General features: G+C 40.9%; 1 protein-coding gene across 2 annotated transcripts in view; it reads right to left on the bottom strand.

Moving 5' to 3' along the window:
• Nucleotides 1–20,350, bottom strand: part of SPTLC3 (serine palmitoyltransferase long chain base subunit 3) — a 95,582-nt gene that overhangs the window by 48,199 nt on the left and 27,033 nt on the right. For both annotated transcript variants that reach the window (XM_062610649.1, XM_062610640.1), the window contains 3 exons: nucleotides 7,404–7,595; nucleotides 5,687–5,841; nucleotides 4,320–4,468 (listed from right to left, as the gene is read on the bottom strand). In XM_062610649.1, coding sequence (XP_062466633.1) covers nucleotides 4,320–4,468; nucleotides 5,687–5,841; nucleotides 7,404–7,595 — 496 coding nt within the window. The remainder of the gene's footprint in view (nucleotides 1–4,319; nucleotides 4,469–5,686; nucleotides 5,842–7,403; nucleotides 7,596–20,350) is intronic.

Raw genomic sequence — 20,350 nt, 5'->3', positions numbered from 1 at the left:
AACATATATATAACAGCAGTTTGGTTTCTAACTAATTTCAGCATAAAGACATCCTGAATCAAGTAATGGTTTCAGTATTTCTAGTACCTATCAATGATCTCTCCTCTGCATGTGGCCAGCCTCTCCTAGAATGTAAAGTATGAAGTTTTAGTATCTTCAACCTTCTTTGTAATGAGTTCTTTAGGTCTGCCAGCCTCCAGCATGGAGACTTGCCTCTTGTATTTAGGTGGAAACTTTCTTCCAACTTCATACAATGCCCTGCAGATCTTCCAGTGGAAGAGGCAATGGACAGCCACCCTGACCACTTTTCTATGCCACATGCATTTTTGAAGATTTCTGTAATTTCCTCCTTTAGGTTCTTTTTAAGCCAAATTGCAGGCATTTCTGACACCTAAAGACAGGCAGCTCAGTAGTTCTCCACCCAAAAGCTGTTCAAAGGACTTGTTGCCCCTTCTCTGACACTTTCCAGCTCTGCCAAATTGTTTTGACCAGAATTGCACAGAGTACCCAAGATGACAGCAAACCACAGCTTTATGCAATAGCATACTGAGGTTCTATGGCTGCTTTTCTATTCACTTCCTAATAATTTCTAGTATTTGACTTGCTTTCTGACCACTGGACAATAAGCTAATGCTTTCATGGAACTACTACTTATAACCCCAAGATCATGCTCAACAGGGATAATAGTTAGCTTGGTCTTAAAGAAAGGAAAATATTGTTCTTTCAGATTAAAAGTCCCACAAAAGCCTCAGGAATGTGTCTTAAATGACACTGTTATGCAAAGAAACTGATTTATTATTATTACTACAATTCTAAGAGAGTGTTGAATTTAAAATGGAGTGAAAAGCCTTAAATCTTGTTATGGAGGACAAATGCAGGAAGACCAGCCACTGTTTTAATCAGTTTCCTATGCTTTTGTGCTTGAACAGGAATGTCTGTTCCAGTGGCATATGCATTATTTCAGGGAAAGCATGAGCAGGGCTTCACAGTTCTCACTGAAGTTAATTTCTGCACTGTTTGCACACCGTCTGAAGTTAATTTTCTGGGAATGCAGAATAACTGTTTTACATTTAGCATGGTTTAGCTTCACTAAGTTTCCTTAAATAAAACACAGTTTTGTAAAGATATAAACCACCGCGTTAGAACAGCCATATTAACTTATCCCGAGAGTAAACTACCTGCAACAACATTCTGATATGACACCACTTTGTACCCACTCCACAGTCAGCACAGTGATAAGAGAAGGAGTTTTGGCAGAACCCCTCAAAGGACAGTTTAAGTATAATGCACTCTTCCAAACATCACCCATGTTATTCTTATGTCTTTCTTTGTTTTCCACTCTCTCTGAAATCTTCCCAAAGGAGTGGAATGATCCTTCTCTAAAAGAGAGACCTCTTACTGCTTTGAGAGAGATCTCGGTAAAACCCCAAACATGCCAGACACTTAAATGCACATAAGCAGAACAGTACTTTCAAAGTCAATTAGCTTGAAAATACAAATACATTCAAAGTTCTCTTTTATATTTAGGACCCCAAAGGCAATTTAGAGCCTTGGCTCCTACAGCTCGCTGCATGTTTTACTCCAAACTACTTTAGCTCAGCCGCACAACAACAACAGTTTTGAAATGTTATTTGCTCAGGATCAGAACCATTCTGCTCTATTTTTCTAAGGTGAAGATGGCAAATGATGATTTGTAACGGTAAGACCTTTCATACAGACTCTTCCCTACCTCTTTCATGCATGTATATGTGTATATATACATTTAACTATAGACAGAATTTTTCAGATCTGCTCAACTATGAATCAAAACAGAGCTGAAGCAGCACAAAATGGTAAGGCAAAAATAAAACAGAGTATCCTTACTACTAGTAAAGAACTGTTTTTCTTTGGCTGTTTTTTATACAGTTTTTGGTGGTAGACAGGCTCCAACAGACCCAGAGCCAATGAAGTAACCACTGCCCAGAATTGCTCTATGGAGCAAACTCTCCACTGACTACACAAACACAGGCTCTCTGTCAGCTCCCTCGGAGAAAATGCAACGACTGCTCTTCTGCACAATCTAAGTCAGGTCTTAACACCCTGCTTTCCTATTTTAGCAATTCTTGATGTCCAAGCTGCTCTCTGAAATTCACTTCCTGGAAGACTGACACTGACAAGACATACACAGTGTTCTTTAATTGCAACCCATTCTTGCATTATGAATTGTCTGAATGAATTTCATGGGACTATTTGTTATGAAAGCAATTAGAATAAATCTAAAACTTTGCCCAACCTGTTAAGATAACTTTGAGTACTCCAAAGGAGTTCAGATGAAGAGAAAGTCCTAGAAATCTGTATACATTGGCTCCCCAAACAAACTAGATGAAGGTAAGTGGTAAGACTTTTAATATTTGAAAACAGAATCAATATTTTCAAAAGGTTTTTTTGTTTTTTTTGAGAATAAGTCAAAGTTATGCAAGTCTTCCACATGAAAAATTCCACAGAGATAAAGAATAAGGAACACCAGACATATTCTTTGACATAGAGAAAACAACTTGAAATGTTTTCGGACAAAATAGAATCCGAGAGATAAAGATGCAGAGAAATGTTCCTTCAGTACCTTAGATGACTAGCAATGGTGACCACTTTCAAGCATGCAATTCAGGTTAAACAATAAACTGCAGTCACTAGATGGGTCACCTACAAAAGGAAAGTAAGGTCAATCTGTAAACTCTCTCTGAGTGGTGTCACCGGCGTATTTATTATTGACAAATCAAACTGTGATGACAAGATAAGAAGCGGATGACAAGGTTTGCAATATTTTTGTCTGAAAATAAGACTTAGATTACAATAAAATAGATTTCCATAAGATCTATGGGTGCTGGTCGATGATAAAATGAACATGAGCTGGCTTCAGTGTGTGCTTGCAGCCCAGAAAGCCAACCGGATCCTGGGCTGCATCAAAAGGAGCGTGACCAGCAGGTCGAAGGAGGTGATCCTGCCCCTCTACTCTGCTCTTGTGAGACCTTACCTGGAGCATTGTGTGCAGTTCTGGTGTCCTCAACATAAAAAAGACATGGAAGTGGTGGAACAAGTCCAGAGGAGGCCATGAGGGTGATCAGGGACTGGAGCACCTCCTGTATGAAGATAGGCTGAGAAAGTTGGGGCTGTTCAGCCTGGAGAAGAGAAGGCTGCGTGGAGACCTCATAGCAGCCTTCCAGTATCTGAAGGGGGCCTATAGGGATGCTGGAGAGGGACTCTTCATTAGGGACTGTAGTGACAGGACAAAGGGTAATGGGTTAAAACTTAAACAGGGGAAGTTCAGACGTGGATATCAGGGGAAATTCTTTCCTGTTAGGGTGGTGAGGCACTGGAATGGGTTGCCCAGGGAAGTTGTGAATGCTCCATCCCTGGCAGTGTTCAAGGCCAGGTTGGACGAGGCCTTGGGTGACATGGTTTAGTGTGAAGTGTCCCTGTCCATGACAGGGGGTTGGAACTGGATGGTCCTTTCCAACCTTAACTACTCTATGATTCTATGAAAATGAAAATTTTTCAGGTTGCTGGATTAGGGGAAAAAATAGTCTAAAATACTTGTCCATGCTGGGAAGCCTACCTTTTCTATTTCTGGCTGATAGCTCCCATGAAAGATACAGCCTGAACAGGAACCTCCCCTTGCATTTCTGTGGATCAAAATCGTTTTCTCTGGAATGTAGGCTGGTTGCACCATTAGGGTGTAAGGCTTTGTGGGAAAATATGACTGAAGATAACACTACATGCAGTCTCCAAACCGAAAAGCAGACAAACCATTAAGGACATATAATAGCAAAAAAGTCAGACGGAACCTTCCCGAATTTATGTGTTAGAAGCACAGTAGAAATTTATATGGTGTGCCCATTAATGTCCCATAAAACATTACACTATGGTCTTAGAAAATGGAATTAAGTAAAAAATAAATGATGTGGAAGGACATTTTACTAATCAGAGCACTCTGTATGTGGTAACTGATATAAATGTGATGAAATTAAATTTGCCCTGGAACAATTCTCAAAGTCCCAATGTTTATTTTACTTGTTTTAGAAAATAAGCCTCTTACTTCCATCATTAAAAATCCCAGACCTCTACGTGATACATTTGGTTTTGCTTTTCTAAGAATCAGCAACATGTTTCCTTTCTAAAAGCTCCTTATGTGATAATGAATAAAACACAGCAGCCCTTTTAATAGTGAAACAAGTAATTGTTTATGCAACTAAAATTCTCTAAGTATCCAATTCCTTCAAGATATCTGTAAGAAAAAGCACATAGTTATAGAGGCTGTGGTGGCCATCTAGCTGTTTACTCACCCATTTCCTGTCTGGTACTGCAGATTCCTGTCCCATATTTTTGTAACTCTATGGTCACAGTTTTCAAAGCATTAACATCCGTTTCTGCAAAGCCGAGGTAGTTATAAGAACCCATATTGATTACATTCTTGATAATCCTTCCTGTAAACCTATAATCAAAGCACATTTTAAAGAGTAGTGCAACTTTCCCTCCAGCTCCCCCAAAAAAGAAAAAGAAAAAAAAAAAACCCCACAAATTTTCCCACTGAATTCTGTTCACTGTCAAATTCCTATCTGGGAATTTATAATCCTCCTACATCCCAGAAGTTGTTTCCAGCATTTCTCTATTCCTGACTAAATATTACTCCTTGTTCAGAACGTTTTCTAGATTCTAAGCTGTAGATGGCAATTTGTTAGTACTGGGTGGAAGGGGGCTTTTATGGACCTGAATAAACAATCAAATCTAAAACTTTATTTAAGGGATAACTTATAGACACTATTTTTTCAAGCAAATTGTCAATGGCTTCTACAGAGTCATCAGTGTCCACACACGCATAGAAATCAGACATGAAGAAAATGTTGTGGCAAGCACTGTGATACATTCTCAGTAAGCTGAATATACTCAAACTGCACATTGCCTATGTGGTGAATTTCCGTATCTATTTAATTCAGCAACAGTTGGGGTACACTGAAAACTTCAAGCTGTAAACTGCTTAAAACTCATTGCCAAAGACTCACTATGGAAGTAAGAAGCAACATATATGCATTGCAAGAAATCATGATTTACATTATAACGAAGTGATAGGACAAGGGGTGATGGGTTCAAGCTGAAACAAGGGAGATTTAGGTTCGTTATAAGGAAGAAATACTCTCCTGTGACAGTAGTGAGGCACTGGAACAGGCTACCCAAGGAAGTTGTGGCTGCCCTGTCCCTGGCAGTGTTCACGGCCAGGTTGGACAGGGCTTGGAGCAACCTGCTCTAGTGGAAGGTATCCCTGCCTGCGGCAGGGGGGTTGGAACTAGGTGATTTTAAGGTCCTTTCCAACCCATCCTGTGATTCTATGATTCTATGATAAAACAAATTCTGTTGTAATATTCTGGCTAAAGGCCTGTTGCTATTGATGAAGCATAAGCAGTCTTGCTTGTGCCAATACAGCCAAATAAAACCCATTTCCAACAGAGTTCAGTCCCTTCCATACTGCATTTCCAAACAACATTCAGAAGAAAGGGGACAGACTGTCAGCACAGTAATGATTTCGGGAAAAAATATGCTGATGTGTATTAGTGGAGGATTTAGGTATGAGGGGCTTGGATGCAACATTCTGTGCTTTGCAGATGTATCAGGAGAATTCTTATGAGGCTGACAGCTGCAGTATAAGCTGACTCACCTAAATGTCCAGTTGTAATCATCTGTAACGCGTTCCATCAGGTCAAACTGTGGCCCTGGGACACTGCAAATTGGACGATTCCAGTTATCCCGTATTCTCATATAGAGGTTTCTGGTGTAAAAGTTCTCAAAATCTTGATAAAGTGGCACAAAATCCTGGTTTGAAAACATGCACAGGGTTATGTTGCTGGGAAACCGTCTGCTGCTGTACCCAAGTCATTCCCATTAAAAAGGAAAAACAGATTCATTAGTGAACAGAGCTCTGTAACAGCCACATGTTCCTATGACACAAGCAACAACTACCAGCAAATATCTTACTTTATTTCCTTGAAATACAGTGTTGTTTTTTTTCAGGGGGTGGGTTTTTTGGTTCTTTTGTTGTTGGTTTTGTTTCCTTTTTTAATGGTCAACAGGTTGGCCATTAAAACAGTTCAGCATTTGGAAAGCTGGAAACGGAAGAACTCATGATTCTTTCAGTGGGAGAAACCAAATGCATCCTTTGCTATGTGTGGAGCAGATTGCAAAACTAAGATAAACAACTCATTATATTTCATGAAATGCTGGATACATTAGGTTAAAGCTAGTCCAGTGTAACTGATCTGTGCATTATTGGCCTAGACTGCACATTCATACAGCCAGTTAAGGCAACTGATTTGGTTGACAATTAATTTCTATCCATGGATTTTACTTAGAAATTAAATTAAAAGAAAGGTATGGAATCTAAACAAAGATTTACATGAAACAGCAATATAGGCATATCGGACACTGGATACAATAAACTGACAAAATAACATGGTATGTAGTTACATATGTGGAAGACTGGAGAATTAAATGAACACGTAATGCATACTGGATGGCAAAAAGATTTAACTGGCATGTCTGGAATCAAAATAGCTCCACAAATGGACAAATCATGAAATGAAAAGGATATTCCATGAGAATGCTGACAAAAAGACTGCACCATGATATTTCATCACGTTGCACGTGCATCTTTGGGAAGCCGAAACAGGAAATAGTTTGAGGAATTCTATTTGTAAGAGGAACAGTAAGACTATTTGCATTTTTCCTCCATTATGGCGAGCGTTACTGTAAATGATGGCTCAAACTGCACAGATAAGGAGGAGCAATAAAAGATCTGAAAGTTAAAACCACAACTGAGCCTGCTGAGGTGTAAGTTTCACTTAGAACTATGTGGGATAAAAAGAATCTCTAAGTCAGTACTTGCAAGAATTCAGGCTACATTCACTCTGTAGCTGGGACAGTGATTGCTGAGTGCTCTGTGATCAGGAGCTCAACAAACAGAAGTCAGCAATTACAGATGTTAGCACTGCGTCTTGCTATGAAGGACAAGGACAGCCACATGGGGCAAAGAAAAGCTGGGGTTTAAGCGGTTAGGAGAGATGATATATTTAACAATGAGGTATTTCTGAGTTTTCTTTTTCTGTGGATTGACCTAATACACTGGGATTCTATTTTGTTGAGAGTGTTCTGACGCTCTTTGAACATCTCTCTGTGTGAAAATTAGGATTTTTACATTCATATAGGGACATATTCATACAGGTGTTTATTCCGCAGTGTGTGTCATTCCTCTTATTGCTATGCAGTGATCTTCTGTAAGATGAAAGTTGTTTGCCTTGTTAATTCGGTAGGTTATTGCACATAACTTGCAAGCAGGGGAAAACTCAGCTGTGGATACATGATGTCTTTTCCATACATACTTTTTGTTGTTCTCTTTCTGCAGCAATGTGACGTTTTTCTAGTCCCCAGGCTCTCATAAAATCTCGCAGGTAGCCAAATATTGTTCCCACTCCAAAACCCAGGAAAGTAAAAACAGCAACATACATTGGTGCCTGTTCAAAGTGCTCAATAAAGGTTTTTTTGTAGAGAGTTCCATTTGATACACCATTCTTCTGGAAATACAGAACAGAAACTTGTGATTAATACAGTGCATCTCATCAAAGCTTAGACCTTAGACCTCAAGGCAAATAATTTTCTCTAATACAATGCAAATTAAAAGAGACATTTAGACCTCGCACTGTATCAGCTTATGCAACCTAAACCTCAATAAGAGGACTTTTACCTCCTGCAAGTTGTTACTGACCACTACAAGTGTTTTCCATTTTCTCTCCTCTCCACCAATGCCCTCAATTGCAGGTGTCTTCAACACCACTCCCTTGTCTATTTTGAAACATGTGAAACTTATTAAATATTGGCAACATATTATTGTGTAATTGGACAATTATTTCAAAGGTGATTAAATGGAAACCACAGTACTCTGGTCTTGCAAGACAGAGCTATAAAAAGGGAAGGGCAGCATTAAAAACTCACCTACACTGCATCTGACTCTGCTTCTGGAAGTCTTGTGAAACGCATTGCAACAACTAACCTATATACAACAAATCCTGTCTAAAATAGGGCACCTTTTCCATGATGTTCTTCAGATCTGAAGAAGTATCCAAACCAGCCATGGTCCCAGTCTTCTATTACAATTCTGACTTCACAAATGCTTTTAATCATCTTTTCGGTGACCTCTCCCACACTTCTAAGGGTACTTAAAAGAAAAAGGGGAGGGAGGATGAGGGGAAAGGAGAGATACACACATAATCTGCTTCTTGGAACTGGTGACCCTATTGTGACCAACTTCTAGAAATATAAAACCATATGTGGACAAAATAATATGTCTTGAAAATATTCTAAAATTTCCATGTATGTATTGAAGAATCTAAGTTTTTTGGTTGCAATCTTCTCAAACCAACTTCTATTCAGTAGGCTTATTAGATTACTCTTTGCAAGAGAGGTAACTCCCTTATTTCTGCAAAACATGATGGCTTTTACAGTTACTGTCTAGTAACAGCCAGCCTGTCAATTCAAAATAACAAAATGTAATTCAGAAACAATAGTGATCTCTATTAAAAAACCTAAAATGAACAAAAAAATCCCATACATTTTTAAGCATATTATGAAGCAAAACTACCAACACATGAAGAAATACCCCTAATATATTGTCTGTGGGACTATAGCTGATGTATTTATAGAATGCAATTATTTTAGCAACCTAACGTAGGATACTCGTACTAAGAACAACTGCAAATTCACTTTACTTGTCAGAACTAGAGTATTATTGATCTTCATACTACACAAAAATGCCTTTATCCTTCAAATGACTTTGATTTCAGTAGTAATTTGCTGTCCAACCCCACAGTCACAGTTTTCTTGGGAAAGAGTGGGAAAAAGGAAAGGAAAAAAAAAAAGGAAAGAAAAAAGGTGTCGTGCTCAAGATGAAATGTAAAGATTTTGAAGGAAATCCAAGAAGGAAAAAATTGCTGGTAGAGCTTAATAGAAATATTTAGACTTTGGAAAGACTTTTTGCTCTGTGAAGGGGAAGGAATGCAGGGCTGTCTCTCACCATGTGAGGGTGGACATTTGAAACAATGCTACACACACGCACTCACACCTCAGGCTAATCACTCTTTTAGGGCAACCTATTTACCATGAAAAACATTTTATGAGGATGAGTTGAATACATGGCCAAGTCGTATTTCACATGAGTCACAAAAGCTGTGTGCACACAGCATCGAGATAAATATTTCATCAAGGATTAAGCTCAGCCATTTTACTTTACATTTGCCATGAGCTAAGAGCATACTTGTGGTTATCTGTGGCTATTCAATTGACATCACAGCTTGTCAAACTGTGCTGATGTGATAATGCACCTGAGCCCAGAGGAATTACCACAATAATTTTATCAGTTTTATTAAGAAACACTTTATTGTTATATATCTTATTTGTAATGGAACGAGGAAGTTCATATTAGACTCCTGCATTGAAAAACTCTTCTTCCACAATAAAACTCTTCTCTTGTGGAGCTCTCATTTCAGTTGTTGCTATCTTATGCAGCCAGTACGACATTTGTGGTTAAACATGTATCCACTGTCGCCTACAAGTAGCTAGTAGCAAATGGCATCAATAGTAAGAACGTGGAGTCAGGCTGTGACCCCTATTCTCCAGTCTATGGATAGTGAAAAACAAAAGTCTTCAAATAGCCCAAAGTTAGTACAAGGCTGGGAGAACAAATTTGAAACACATCAGGGACATCTCGTCTAAAAACTGAAGTGAGGGAAACAGAGCTTTCCATTCATCCCTAAAGTCCCACTAAAAAAGCAGAGGAAAAGTCTTTGGGTTGGAATAACTAAAACAAGTGGTTTAACAAGCTGCTTCTAGAGAGCGGTAACATGGATGCTTTAGTGCAGCACTTCAAATCCAAGCACCAGGGTATGGGTGACTGACTGAACAACAGTTTCAGCCAAACTGAATAGTCAGTGCACGAATGGTTAACTGCCATTTTACACTGCATTACTGTTGACTTTGCACATGTTAACATAAAGTTTTATGTGAGAAGAAAGAGGTGAAATTGGAGACTGCGCATTTAAAGCACTTAGGCAGTGAAGATAGATGTAATTAAACGGTTGCTGGCACCAAAATCAAACACAGCAGATCCCATACATATGCCTGAAATGATTCAGAGATCACTAGTTACACAATGTGTGCGCTGCTGAACTGTACACTCGCTAGTATATTATTACCTGTAAAAACACCTGTAGTAGACAATATGTTTTCCAGCTCCATACTTCAACTGTAGCAATCCTAAATATCAAATGATTAGGCAAAGATTCTAAAACCTAACCAGAGAATTATATTTTACTCAGTAAATTCTCCCAACTTCCAGCAATTGGTGGCTTTGAGATTCCAAAAACCTGAGATTGTGTTATCACAGCTAAGAGTCATCAGGGAATACCTATGAATTGGCTCATAATTGTTGAGCCCACAACTACTGTGGATATAAATTGTGGATTCAACAGTTAATTTAATCTATAAAAATGAATTCCCTCTTTTTGTTATTGTAAAATTGACTGATAATTCCATTTGCCCATTTACTTTGACCACTGTTGTCTGTTCAGCTTTCCTACTCCACCAATCGCACGACTCAGTTTTCTGTACTTAAATGGCTTCTGCATCTCCACTTCTCTCTTCCCAAGCTGAAGAATCTTCATCTATTTAGTTCTCGTCTAGTTTAGTGTCCTGGTCCTTACATAGATTAAACAAAAATAAATCTATATTTTAATGCTCAACTCTTTTTCACTCTGCAAAGTTCAAGAATACCTTTCTGAAATGCAGAGGAAGGAAATTAACATTGCATGCACACTTGAGGGCACAGTATGGATTTGTACATCTGTAAATGTTTTGCCTTGTTTTCTGTTGCTTTTTAAAGCTTGTTAACATTCTATTTGCCTTCTTGCCACAGTTCACAGTTTCAGAAATCTCTCATGATTAGAATATATCCTTCCTTTGCTGGAATAAATACTTAATTTAGCTCACACTGTTTATGCATTCTCAGGATCGTTTCTTCCTCCAATTCATGAATTGTTTTCTAGTGACCTACATTTTTTTCCACTGTTTTATCACACCACGCACTAACAGTGAGAAATTTCTGCAGTGTTTGCTGTCCAGAGTTAATTTTTCACTCCCTGAAGAATTTGGTAGTGCCCACACATAATGTCATCTATTTATTCTCATCCCTTTTTCCAGAGCACTGGTGGAAATGTGAGAGGACACAGGTCCAATGAGAGACCCCTCCAGGACTTCATTCCTGGGCTGTCCCTGGTGACCTCATTAGAAAAAGTCTTATATTTGTAACCCTAATTCCCCATTTCTCTGGCAAAAAAAAAGTCTTTTAACTTAAGCGGTGACCCAGAGTTACTCAGCAGTTTCATGTTTGGTTTCCTTTCAAAGTCTTGAGTAAATAACCTTTGTGATATGCGAGCCTCTTTTTATTGGCTTGTTTTAAACAGTCTACTGGCATTCCAAACCAAAATAGTTTCCCAGCAGCATGCCACAGAGTAAGTATACTGTCCAGGCACAAATGCAAGGAATCTGCTAATGCAATGTAAAGACACCCAGTACAGAATGGATGTAGCTGAAATTCCAAAGAACAGGATGCTTTGCATAGAGTTTGAGCAATCTTGGATTTCATTGACGTCTTGGAAGCCAAAAGCACAATTAGGATACACAACTTCTGTGTGTTGAGTCTGCTTAGCTTGTTAGATGATGCTGTCTTGTACTCTCCTGGTATCAAAGGCCACACTGGCAGCTCAGCTTTGGAACTCTGTAGCACACAGTTACAGAAAACCCATGTCAACAGAAAACCCATGTCAACAGATTTGGCAGTGGCCTTAAACCACAGCTGCAAACTGATTTCCAGTAAGACACTCACAGCAAGAGATTTCCTGGACAAGATTTTGATACCAAGGAAGTCAACAGGAGTGATGCCAATGCAGCAAAGTCAATTTGAAGTGCAACACTTCTTAGATCCCCATATTCCATAGTTACCCACAATATTTTGAAACTCTCCCCAAACGAAGAAATGGAGAAATTAACACTAACAACAACTCTAACAGTGTTATTAGAATGGGCATCAGTATAAAATACTGAATATATTGGTCACACGATCTTAATCAAAATAGCTTGCTCTAATAATAATGTAAACTAATCTTGAAATCTAATAAGCACACTTCTGGTAACACCTTTAAAGGGAATAGTTATAAAACATTATATTTGCACTACAAAGTAAAATAAAAGATAGCTATGCAATAGCATGAGTAATAGTTCAATATTTGTTCCTACAACCCTTAAAGATAGGAGAGATTTTTTCATTGCATTCAGGTCCTGTAGCCACTGGAATAGTGCTCATGAGACAGATTAGTACCAAGGGGAGAGCTAAGAGTGGAACAGCACAGACATTGTGTTACATGTGTGCTTGCCCTGAATGAGGTTACTAGCAAAGAGGTAACCACTCCTGCTGGAGTTAAGTTAGGAGTAAAGCTGTGTGAATGGAGTTGTATCAAGGAAACAGACATGAGAATTCATGTTTTCATTCAAGTTCTTTAAAAGCAACATAAACTCTAAAGAAATCCAGAAATCCCAATCTGCTTTTTGAACCCTCTCCTTAATTTAATATTTTTTAGCTATTATGGCCACTTCCAAAACAGCATCAGTAGGTGCAGGGGGCTGTATACTTGAAATAAACTACTGAGAGAATAATAAAAGTCTTTCAAAATATAAGTACCCCACTAGGAATAAAATCTGATCCAGAAGCAGATGTAACTTTATTTTACTCTCCCTCAGTTTAAGAATGTTTCATCTGTTTCTGGATGAGATTTTATCACGTTGCTGGAGAAAACCTATTAAGAAAGCAGTGCAAGTTGATTGATCACCATAAACCTTCCAAGACAGATATGTACATGAAGACACAGGTGTTGAAAACTGTGAACAAAGTGATAGCTACGTTTGCTCAATATCTGCCAGATTTCAAGATGACACTGAAATCTTGAGCAAATTAGGACAGTGCATTGCTACAGCTAAAAACTGACAGGAGAACAGACTGATAATCCCTGATGCAACATCTGATTGCTTGCAGATGGTTTGGTTCCAAACAGACCATTCCTCCCTAGCATTAGAAGAAAAACATCTGGGACAAGGCCCCAAGGAAAGTGATTTTAGATGTCCTAGAATTTGCAAGACAGCCACATGGTACACCATATAGAGGCCTGTACCCTTCTGGAGCAGAAGCTGAAGACAAGGTACTACAGGTACATATTTTAGCTGTGAGAAGGTCTGGCAGAATCCCACTGAGAACTTGACACTGGATAGTCACAGATTGAAAGGATGGTTGTGCAGCTCCGTCTCTTATGGATCGTTGTCACCAGAAGACTGGGTCTCACAGAATTAAACTGTCAGGTTCTGTGCAAGCCCACCAGGTGGCTACCATAATTAATATTTTCCCCCCAAACCACCATACCTAAACAACCATTCCATACTGGGGGATTCTTAATGACTGTATGCAGCCCCCAGGAAAAGACAAAACGAAAATGAAATAATGAAAATCAGAAGTTCCCTATAATGAATATACTGTTGACACATAGAATCACAGAATGGTTTGGGTTGGAAAAGGCCTTAAGATCATCCAGTTCCAACCCCCCTGCCATGGGCTGGGATGCCTCTCACTAGACTATGTCGCCCAAAGCTCTGCTCAACCTGGCCTTGGACACTGCCAAGGATGGAGCAATTACCAGTTCTCTTGGCAAGCTGGTCCAGTGCCTCACCACCCTTACAGTAAAGAACTTCTTCCTTATATCCAACCTGAACTTCCCCTTTTAAACCCACCCCCCCTTGTCCTATCACTACCATACCTGACGAAGAGTACCTCTCCAGTATCTTTGAATGTCCCCTTCAAATACTGGGAGCTGCTCTGAGGTCTCCACGCAGCCTTCTCTTCTCCAGGCTGAACAGCCCCAACTTTCTCAGTCTGTCTTTATACAGGAGGTGCTTCAGCCCCTGCTCATCCTCATGGTCTCCCCTGGACTTGCCCAAACAGCTCCATATCCTTCTTATGTTGCGGAGAGCAGGACTGCACACAATGCTCCAAGTGGGGTGTCAGGAGAGAGGAGATGGAGATTACCTCACAAATCTCTTCAGTTACTGTCTGTGATATTCTTTAAATTTATGGGTTGTTTTTTTTTCTGTTACAACACATTTCAGATCTTACAGACTGAAGTTGCTAAAATGTGAGTCAAAAATGGCCACAGAGGGAATTCATAGCTTACTGTGCTGCACAGACAAGACTTAAATTACAAATAGCTGTGAAACTTATCTGTCTAGAAGGTGCTAAAATGAAGGTCACAGCCTCTTGCAACGTGACAACGCCGCAAGAAAGTAGAATCTTTGCACAACCCAAACTAAATAAGCAACCAAGCCAAAGAAACTTTAGTTCTCATTAGTGTGTGTCTGCAGAACCATTGCTTAGACTGATTGTTGATTTCTCTTGAAGTTTCAGGACAATAATATACACCTGGTAGTAAGGCAATCGATAAGGACTAAGAGTAAAATTTCCAAGGCTGTCCAGATGGTTTAGGAAACATAAGGCAGCATCAAAATAACTTAAGAATCCACGTGCTATTGAACTTGCCAGAGATTTAGGAGTAACAACTCAGGAGCTTGGAAAGTTTTCACCCTGTAAACAGTGCTAACTGCTGCTGGTTCTGTTCTGCTGCTTGACGTTTGTATGAAGATTGAGTCCTTTCACCATACTGTTCAAAAGTACCAGGAAATGGCTTTTGATTTGATACTGAACTGTCACTGACTAAAAACTTGCAGCCTCTCTGTGAAAACACTTGACAGCTTACTACAGGCACATACCAATAAAGGTATGGAAAACAGGATCTTCACCTTCCAGAACTGCATCATTTTTCAGTTAAGCACAAGTGAAACTCTCAACATATTCACCTGATAATAAATATTTTTCAACACCAAATAATCAAGTCCTGCAATGCCGATTATGATACCAATGCTATGAAAACACAAATGTGAATGACAAGCATGTTAGAAATATACTGTTCAATAGAAAACGTTGTTATATAATTAGGAAAACAATACTGTTTCTACGTAATTTTCAGACTGACATTTTGATGCTAAAATGACACTTTGGAGTGCAACATAGGAGTTTGGAAGGATCACAGAATCATAGAATAGTTAGGGTTGGAAAGGACCTTAAGATCATCCAGTTCCAACCCCTCTGCCATGGTCCCATGCAGGGACACCTCACACTAAACCATGTCACCCAAGGCTTCATCCAACCTGGCCTTGAACACTGCCAGGAATGGAGCATTCACAGCTTCCCTGGACAACCCATTCCAGTGCCTCACCACCCTCACAGGAAAGAATTTCCTCCTTATATCCAATCTAAACTTCCCCTGTTTAAGTTTTAACCCCTTACCCCTTGTCCTATCACTACAGTCCCTAATGAAGAGTCCCTCCCCAGCATCCCTATAGGGCCCCCTTCAGATACTGGAAGGCTGCTAGGAGGTCTCCATGCAGCCTGCTCTTCTCCAGGCTGAACAACCCCAACTTCCTCAGCCTGTCTTCATATGGGAGGTGCTCCAGTCCCCTGATCATCCTCATGGCCTCCTCTGGACTTGTTCCAACAGTTCCATGTCCTTTTTATGTTGAGGACACCAGAACTGCACACAATACTCCAGGTGAGGTCTCACAAGAGCAGAGTAGAGGGGCAGGATCACCTCCTTCGACCTGCTGGTCACGCTCCTTTTGATGCAGCCCAGGATACGGTTGCTTTCTGGGCTGCAAGCGCACACTGAAGCCGGCTCATGTTCATTTTCTCATCGAAACACCCCCCAGTCCTTCTCCGCAGGGCTGCTCTGAATCTCTTCTCTTCCCAACCTGTAGCTGTGCCTGGGATTGCTCCCGCCCAAGTGTAAGACCTTGCACTTGTCATGGTTAAACTTCATGAGGTTGGCATCAGCCCACCTCACAAGTGTGTCAAGGTCCCTCTGGATGGCATTCCTTCCTCCAGCCTATCAACTGAACCAGACAGCTTGGTGTCATCGGCAAACTTGCTGAGGGTGCACTCAATCCCACTGTCCATGTCAGCGATGAAGATGCTGAACAAGACCGGTCCCAACACGGATCCCTGAGGGACATCACTCGTTACTGGTCTCCAGCCGGACATTGAGCCATTGACCACAACTCTCTGTGTGCAGCCATCCAGCCAGTTCTTTATCCACTGAGTGGTCCATCCATCAAATTGATGTCGCTCCAATTTAGAGATAAGGATATGGTGCGGGACAGTGTCGAATGCTTCACATAAGTCCAGGTAGATGACGTCAGCTGCTCTACCCCTGTCCATCAGCTCCTTAGACCCATCATAGAAGACCACCAAATTGGTCAGGCAGGACTAATTGGCTTAGCAACTTCATTTGCCAGCTACTTCAGGACCCGCAGATGGATCTCATCAGGACCCATGGACTTGTGCATATTCAGGTCCGAGATGGTCTCGAACCAGTTCCTCTCCTACAATGGGCCCAAGGTCTTCATTCTCACAGTCCCTGCGTCTGCCTTCCAAGACTTAGGTGGTGTGGTCAGAGCCTTTGCCAGTGAAGACCAAGGCAAAGAAGTCATTCAGAACCTCAGCCTTCTCCAAATCCAGGGTAGCCAGTTCTCCTGAGAGCTTCCTGAGAGGGCCCACATTGTCCCTAGTCTGTCTTTTATTCGCAATGTGCCTATAGAATCCCTTCCTGTTATCTTTCACATCCTTAGCCAAGTTGAATTCTAACTGGGCCTTGGCTTTCCTAACCTGGTCCCTAGCTTCCTGGACAACGTCCCTGTATTCTTCCCAGGCCGCCTTCCTTGCTTCCGCCTTTTATAAGCCCCTTTTTTCCTTGGAATTTTCCTCAGCAGCTCATCCATCCAAGGAGGTCTCCTGGCCCTCATGCTGCACTTCCTTCTAGTTGGGATGCAACACTCCTGAGCTTGTAGCAGGTGATCCTTGAATATCAACCAACAGTCTTGGGCCTCCCTGCCCTCTAGGGCTATATCCCATGGAACCTTCCTAAAGGTACTTACTAAATACTACTGAAGAGGCCAAAGTCTGCTCTTTGGAAGTCCAGGGCAGTGAGCTTGCTGCATGTTCTTCTCACTGTCCTGAGGATCTAGAACTTGACCATCTCATGATCACTACAACCAAGGCTGCCCTGGAGTGTCACATTTCCAATGAGCCCTTCCCTGTTGGTGAGCACGAGGTCAAGCATGGCACCTCTCCTTGTCGGCTCCTCTGTTACTTGCAGAAGGAAGTTGTCTTCCACACAATCGAGGAACCTCCTGGATTGCTTGTGCCGGGTTGTTCTGTCGCTCCAACAGATCAGGGTGGTTGAAGTCTCCCATGAGGACAAGGGCCTGCTAGTGTGAGGCTGTTCCTGGATGCAGAAGACTTACTCTTAAATAACATTCAGGAAGAAAAGGAGTTGGTAAAGGTCTAGAGACAGCAGTGGCAGGAGGTCCAAACTAGAACAAAGGTGAGCTTGGAAGGTGTGCATTTATTAGTCTTTGGTTTGCAAGTTTTTATGCAGATATTTCTATTAATTCAAGAAGTCTTTTAGCCTGGTATGTCAGGATATGAATTTCTAGCCCAGCATACACTAAATGCAACGTGAATTTTGTCATCAGTGAATGTTTATTTGTAACTGTTAAGTAAACTGCCTCCTGTATGCAATTTTCACAAAACCTACAGATCAGCACATGTTTTCATCTGGTATGACTTTAGTCCAGTGAGTAGAACTGCACATCGCAGAACGGTCATACTACAGTGTTTATCAAAAGAAAAGCTACATACATAACTTCACAGCACAGAAGCTTAGAGTCATGCACACAGGCTCAGGACAAATGACAGTAGTAACCCATGGAAACGCAATGTGATGGTGGGGACAAAAATCTAAGGAAACACTACTTTGAACTAGGTTTCAGGAATTGCAATATAAACCATAACAGATACTATCCAACCATCCAACATGAACTAAGGCACTCACATAAAACAGTACATGGGAGATTGAAAAGCCTGCATAGTAAACTCTTCTCCCAGTGGCTTTACATCTTTACATCTATGCAAACAATATCAAGAAACACTAGAAAGAAAAAGGAATATGTGTACCTGATACAGCTATTACTGTTTGCCATTACTCCCAGAAAATTCAAAACGAACTCAACTCAATATAACAAGGATTGCATGAGGACAAAAAGGGAGCTTAATAATTTCAAATTATTAAAGACAATACAATGAAGTTCATTACCCAGAGAGGTACTTGAGAACACCAGAAGCTATTTCCTAACCTTACAGCAATTACAGAGTAGAAAGCCAGGCACGTTGAATCAGACAAAAGACCAGGATGAAACGCTTAGGTTACAGCAATCCTGACATAGTTCATGGCGTCAAGTTGCAGCAAGTGTTTTGTTTTCATTTCCAAGGCTTAGAGTAAGCTACAAGATTTGCACTGCCGGACCACATCAGAGTATCTCTTGATCATTCAAATCCTATGGCTTTGGCTTTAAGAATAAACAAACAATCGAAAAGATGAAAAGCCACTTCAAAGGCTGTAAGTTCCTGCACGTCACTGGGGATGATCTATTAAAACAGAAGATTTCTTCCAGAAGTGATTTAGCATTTAGAAATTCATTCTATGGATCTCATACATTTTTTATAAGAATCTAATATTTGTTAGGATCAAGACTGTGAATGAATTGAAAGATACTTGAGATGAAATTACCAGACTGTTATGGTGATTTTGCCCAATGTGGATTCTGAGCTACAGTCTACATGAAGCAGTCCACCAGCTCAGTTTCCCACCTAGTGAATTAGCAAGGAACACCAGAGAATGTTTTAACTAGTGTCAGATTGCCCTCCCTAGAAAATTCCCTTGTGAGCAAAACACTACAGGTGAACAGACAGATCTTATGCACTAACTTGCATAACTGATGTAGTGGTTTAAGCCAAGCCAGTAACTTAGAACCAAGCAGTCACTTGCTCTCCCCTTCTTCCTCCCCCTGCTTCCAACTGGATGGGGAGGAGAATCAAAAGAGTGTAATTCCCACGAGCTGAGATAAGAATAGTCCAGTAACTAAGGTATAACACAAACTACTACTGTTACCACCAATAATAATAATGAATCATTGAATCCCAGAGCTTTCCACACCATATAGTACAACAGCTGCAAACAGGGCCAGGATTTTGCACAGATAACAAGTCAGAGCAGTTTAATTCTGAGACATGTATCTGCTTTCATAAAAACATAGAATCAACCAGGTTGGAAAAGACCTTTAAAATCAAGTCCAATCTTTACCTCAGCACTGCCATGGCCACCACTAAACCATGTCACTAAGGTCCTCATCTACACGGGGTTTAAACACTTCCAAGGACGGCGATTACGCTGCTGCCCTGGGCAGCCTGTTCCAATGCCTGAACACCCTCTCGGGGAGGAAATGTTTCTTAATATCGGGTCTAAACCTCCCCTGGTGAAGCTTGAAACCAATTCCTCTTGTCCTATCACTTGTTACCTGGAGAAGAGACTGACCCCCACCTCACTACATCCTCTTGTCAGGCAGTTATAGAGAGCGATAAAGTCCCCCTGAACCTTCTTTTCTCCAGACTAAGTCCCCCCAGGTCCCTCAGCCATTCCATCACTCTTGTGCTCCAGGCCCTGCAGCAGCTCCATTGCCCTTCTCTGGACTCACTCCAGCTCCACAGTGTCTTTCTTGTAGTCAGGGGCCCAGAACTGAACACGGAATTCGAGGTGCAGCCTCACCAGTGCCCAGGACAGGGGACAATCACTGCCCTGGCCTTGCTGCCCACACAGGTGCTGATACAGACCAGGATGCTGTTGGCTTTCTTGGCTGCCTGGGCACACAGCTAGCTCATGCTCAGAATGGATGTGTCCCTGGACTTGCCTGGAGCATGCCAAATTCATCACAACATTCAATCTTAATATCTTGAAACTGCAGAAACAGTCTCAGGCCATCATTGGTTCCCAAGATGACAGCATCAGCTTTGATGAAGACTTCTGGAAGGCATAATGCACAGGTTCCTTGTTAAAGGATCACAAATGCATTCACATGTCCTACCTGAAAGCTGCTTATCTTTAGAATGATTTGAACATTATTCTATTTATTCTGAGAGTTATGCATGGGTTAAGTTGAAGTGGTGTGCCCTCCAAGACATTGCTATTATTGCAAGGAGTAACAAGTATCGTATTTCAGAAACGTGACAACA

Source organism: Pezoporus occidentalis, unplaced genomic scaffold (genome assembly GCF_034315485.1).
Source record: "Pezoporus occidentalis ecotype Australia unplaced genomic scaffold, CSIRO_AGI_Poc_V1 ctg10, whole genome shotgun sequence".
Classification (NCBI taxonomy): domain Eukaryota; kingdom Metazoa; phylum Chordata; class Aves; order Psittaciformes; family Psittacidae; genus Pezoporus; species Pezoporus occidentalis.
Note: the sequence above shows the minus strand (reverse complement) of the source record. Positions and strands in the feature narration are given on the sequence as shown.